Source organism: Saccostrea cucullata, unplaced genomic scaffold (assembly GCF_032062105.1).
Source record: "Saccostrea cucullata isolate Sc308-1 unplaced genomic scaffold, CSIRO_AGI_Scuc_v1 ctg211, whole genome shotgun sequence".
Taxonomy (NCBI): Eukaryota; Metazoa; Mollusca; class Bivalvia; order Ostreida; family Ostreidae; genus Saccostrea; species Saccostrea cuccullata.
Window position 1 is genome coordinate 280,150 of NW_026927173.1, and position 4,585 is coordinate 284,734.

The 4,585-nt window shown below is 33.2% G+C and overlaps 1 protein-coding gene across 1 annotated transcript; it reads left to right on the plus strand.

Annotated features, from left to right (window-relative positions):
* The first annotated feature begins 315 nt into the window (after positions 1-315).
* LOC134273647 (uncharacterized) lies at positions 316-4,125 on the plus strand. Its single transcript, XM_062755830.1, has 3 exons — positions 316-364; positions 2,935-3,037; positions 3,213-4,125. Exons 1-3 carry the CDS (start codon positions 316-318, stop codon positions 4,123-4,125), a joined length of 1,065 nt encoding a protein of 354 aa, XP_062611814.1.
* Positions 4,126-4,585: the final 460 nt, after the last annotated feature.

Consider the following 4,585-nt stretch of genomic DNA (forward strand, 5'->3'; position numbering starts at 1 on the left):
ACCCCTGTCGCCTTTTCCTCTCCCGTTATTTATCTTGTGGAATTGCAGGTGAAAGTCCTGCCAGGGGCCAACTTGGGTTGTGTTTCGAGGGCGAAGACCATTAAGGAGGGAGGGTAATGGTCGGGCCGTGGATATCGGCCTGGATAGCTCAATCGGTAGAGCACTCTCTTTACAGGGGTGGTTTTTCCAAAAAAAAAAGAAAATGTATGGCTAAGTTAATTACTAGTCAGGTGCTCTACCAACTGAGCTATCCAGGCCGATATCCATGACCCTAACCATATTGTTTTTTTTGTATATTTGTCTATGACTGAAATTATGACCAAATCTGTAACAGGAAAGGAGAAAATGCATGGCTGGACAGAATGTAAGTTGACTTTTACTAATGCTCTACCAACTTATCCAGGCCGATATCCATAACCATGTACATATGACATCACAGTGGTCATTTAAACCCCTGTCCCTTTTCTATTTATATATATGTAGTGTCAGGGCCAACTTGGATTTCATTGGTTGGTTAGGAATTCCCTCTCTTTTGGTTTTTAGCTAAGTTAATTACCGATGGTCACCAGCAGACATATTGGTTTTTTTGTACCGTATAAGTAGAATTTTTAGCGAGGATTTAACTGAAATTAATTCAGTTGAATTATCATATTTATTTCTTTTCAGCATTTCATTTATTGAATAAATCCACATGGAATTATTTACATCAATCTGTGTTCATTGAGTTATTTATATATGTATGACATCACAATTAACGTTTATATATCTTGTGTAGTGTCAGGGCCAACTTGGATTTCATTGGTTGGTTAGCCCAAACCTCTCGTAAGTTAATTATGCCGCGACATGCAATAGGTTTTTTGTACCGGTATATTTGTCTATGACTGAAATTATGACCATGACCAAGACTGGACAGAATGTACGAGGGCTGTTCAATAAATAATGTCCTCGGTGCTCAGAAAGAAGCAAACGACGATTTTCAATGATTTAATCTTCATGATTTTACTTATTAATCTCTTTTAATTCAAACACATGTCCGTAACATTTTTTATCCAATTTCTGATTGTTTTTAGAACTCATTTCTGGGTATGACCCTTGGTATACTGGAAAATGGCAGATCCAATGATTTCCTGGACTTGTTTTTTCCTTCTGAAAGGTGTTTTTTTCAAGTTTGGAAATAGAAACAAGTCAAAAGGTCAAAGATCTGGCAAATATTGTTAATGTGAAAAAACATGAACTTTCTGTTGATCAAGAAAACCCCTTTATCTCAGGGCATGCAGGTTTGATTGATTGAAATTCAATGTATGGATTGTTCTGGGTCCTTCCTCTAATAAACCTTTCGATTTTTTTTGACAAAAAATTTTTTCACTCAGATATTAAACTGTCTCCCCGAATACCATTTGCTAATATTTAAGAAAATTGCATATAAATTTTGTGCTCTTGCATACCTCTGCTTTTGTCAGACCTTCGCCGTTTTTATAAAGTACATCATATGGTAAATTTTGTTTTGATGATTTTAAGCAATAGATTCATGTTCCAATATCTGTTTAAATATAAAACAAACGTGGGCACTCTGATATTTTAAAATAATTGTTAAGAAATTCCTACACGCTGTCGTTTTGACTAATTTTTCAAAATATAGGGTGACCTTTGAGTACCAAGCTTTTTTACTTTCAAACGTTTCTTAAAAACAGTGTAGATTACTCCCGATATGATGTCTATCAAATTTGCTATGTGTCTTAAAGTCAATCATACATCATCAAATATTAAAATCAATACATAAATAATTTTTGTTGGCAAGGAGCGTACCCATTTTTGATGCCCATTATATAATTTTTTATCATTGAAATCCATCTGATCATTTGTCTATAAATCAGGCATCGGTTGCTGTAAATGACACATATTTCAGTGAATATTTATTGTGACGTCAAGTTTTACAACGCTTTAATTTAGCCTTTATTTTCACTCTAGCACCATCTTTACCTTCGGCGTGTCAGACCATCGCACTTTAGCGTCGCGCTTCTCACGATGAAACTATGTGATGAAAAGTGGTCACATAAACTGTTATAAATTCAGTAAAGATTTAATAATGAGAGGAAGTCAAGTTTAATGTCATATGATATCTGTATTGTATGTCATACAGTTCAGGACATTATTTATTTAACAGCCCTCGTAAGTTGACTTTTACTAATTTCATTATCTCTATATAATTGTTTATCTGTTTAATTCCCAAATATTAATATATATAAAGTATGAAGATTCAGTCTTTGTAATTATTTTATGAGTGTGTAAATAATAAAAAGTAATGATTTCATATATCAGTGTATTTTATATTTTTGAGAGCAATACAGTAAAGTTGTTTATTATTTATATACAGATCACTGAGTAAGAGTTCATTCATCATTTGTATTTGGAGAGTGTTGGCTCTATATCACATATAGGTATGATGTATATATATATATATTTTGAATATTGTCCATATAATTATATTTTTCTGGAAGAGTTCAATATAATTTGATCTTAGTGTTTTATCTATGAACTCCAGAGCAGTTGTACTTTGTACGTATTATTGATTAAGAAAGACAACTGTTAATGTTTTATCTGTGAGCACAATTAAAGGGCAATAACTCTTATTTTGACCGTGCTATCTGGCAAGTGATCTATATGTATGTATTGTTATCAAATATTTATGATTGTTTATATATATTTCAGAGCTGTGATGATACTGTGAATACACTGATCCATAACGACAGCATGGTGTTTGTCATTATTTAATCATAAAACGAACCCCATTTCATATATATATATATATATATATATATATATATATATATATATATATATATATATATATATATATATGGCTCAATCGAGTGTTCAGATGGGTATAGGATATGACTGAATGTAATAAGTTGCTATGTTCTGCAATTACTGCAGTTGTGCCTGTTTTAGAACTTGAATCCCTTAAATCATTAAATGGCAGGTCTAAAAGGCGAAGAGATGACTTTGTTTTTCTTGCATGTGTTGCAAGCTCAGCTATGTAAGTACACTGATTATTAAATTAATTTTTTTAATTAAATCCTAAATACTAAGAGTGGAGAATATATATATTGAAGAATATTCAACTGAAAAAAAATATTATTGTATTATTAAAAAAGTTAGTCATGAAAATATTATATATTTCCATTTTCATCTTTTTATGCTTATTTTTGCAGAGTAAGAGATGATATTGGCAAAATAGATGGTTATGTCGAAAGAATTATTCCAGGGTATTTGCCTGAACAGTTCAAAAGACATTTCAGATTATCAAGGGAGACATTTGAATGTATTTTGAATCATTTGGCAAATTTTCCAACTCTACAAAGAAGACAGCAGAGAGGCGGAAGGTTACAAACAACTCTAGAAAACGACCTCATGATGCTGCTTTGGTTCTTAGGTACGCAGGAAACTGTTCGGTCGATCTCTGATAGATTTGATGTTCAAGAATCCACACTGATACTTCATAATAGAAGACTCTTAGATGTGTTTAGTGATTTGTGCAAGAAATTTGTAAAGTGGCCAAACAATGAAGAAAAACAAGAAATTATGTCAGAATTTGAGGATTTCAGTGGGTTTCCGGGAGTCATTGGGGCAATTGATGGAACTCACATATCCATAACACCGCCAGGTGAAAATGAGGCTGATTACGTGAATCGAAAAAGTTTTCATTCAATTATCCTACAAGCTATTTGTCGACACGACCGACTATTTATAGATATTAAGTGTGGATGGCCTGATGCCAGGGTCTTCAGGAACTCTGAAGTTTGTCAACACCAGGCACAGCTATGTGGACCACATCATCTTGTAGGAGATGGAGCATACCCACTCTCATCATACTTGATGAAACCATACCGAGAAAGTCAGAATATGACAGCAGCTGAAAAGATTTTCAACAAAAAACTTTGCAGAGCCAGGGCCATTATTCAACATGCTTTTGGTGTATTAAAAGGAAGATTTAGGCGCCTGCAACACATTAACATGGTTGATATAGAATACATTGTGAAAATTGTTGTTGCCGCATGTGTGTGTTGCATAATATTTGTATCATCAACCATGATGAGCTTGGTGAAAACTTTGAAACAGAGGTAGATGAACAAGTTTTTGCTGAAGTTACTACAGACACTGCTGAAGGTAACTTGAAACGGCTGTTCTTAACCAGACAACTTTCAAATGCCCAGCCATGACTTTGACAGTATTTTGTACACATGCATCATTATACATGTATTCCTATGTGTTAAGCAAATATCAGATTTAAATATGTTATATTGCAGAAAACATTTATGCCCTTGTCTATTTGTGTTTTTATGTTAATGAGAGATTTTCGTCATTATCTATATGAATAAATGTTCCAATGACAGAAATTCTTATTAATTTTTTTCAATATTCTATATTTGATGTTATATATTTGTCTACATAATTGTCTAACTGTCCTACAACCCTCTGACTGATGCTTGGTCTTTCAGAATTCACATGCAAAGCCTGGGAGAAAAAAGGCCAACTTTTAGAGTCAGAGGTCAAGGTCACAAAGAATACTTCTTTTCCTATAAAT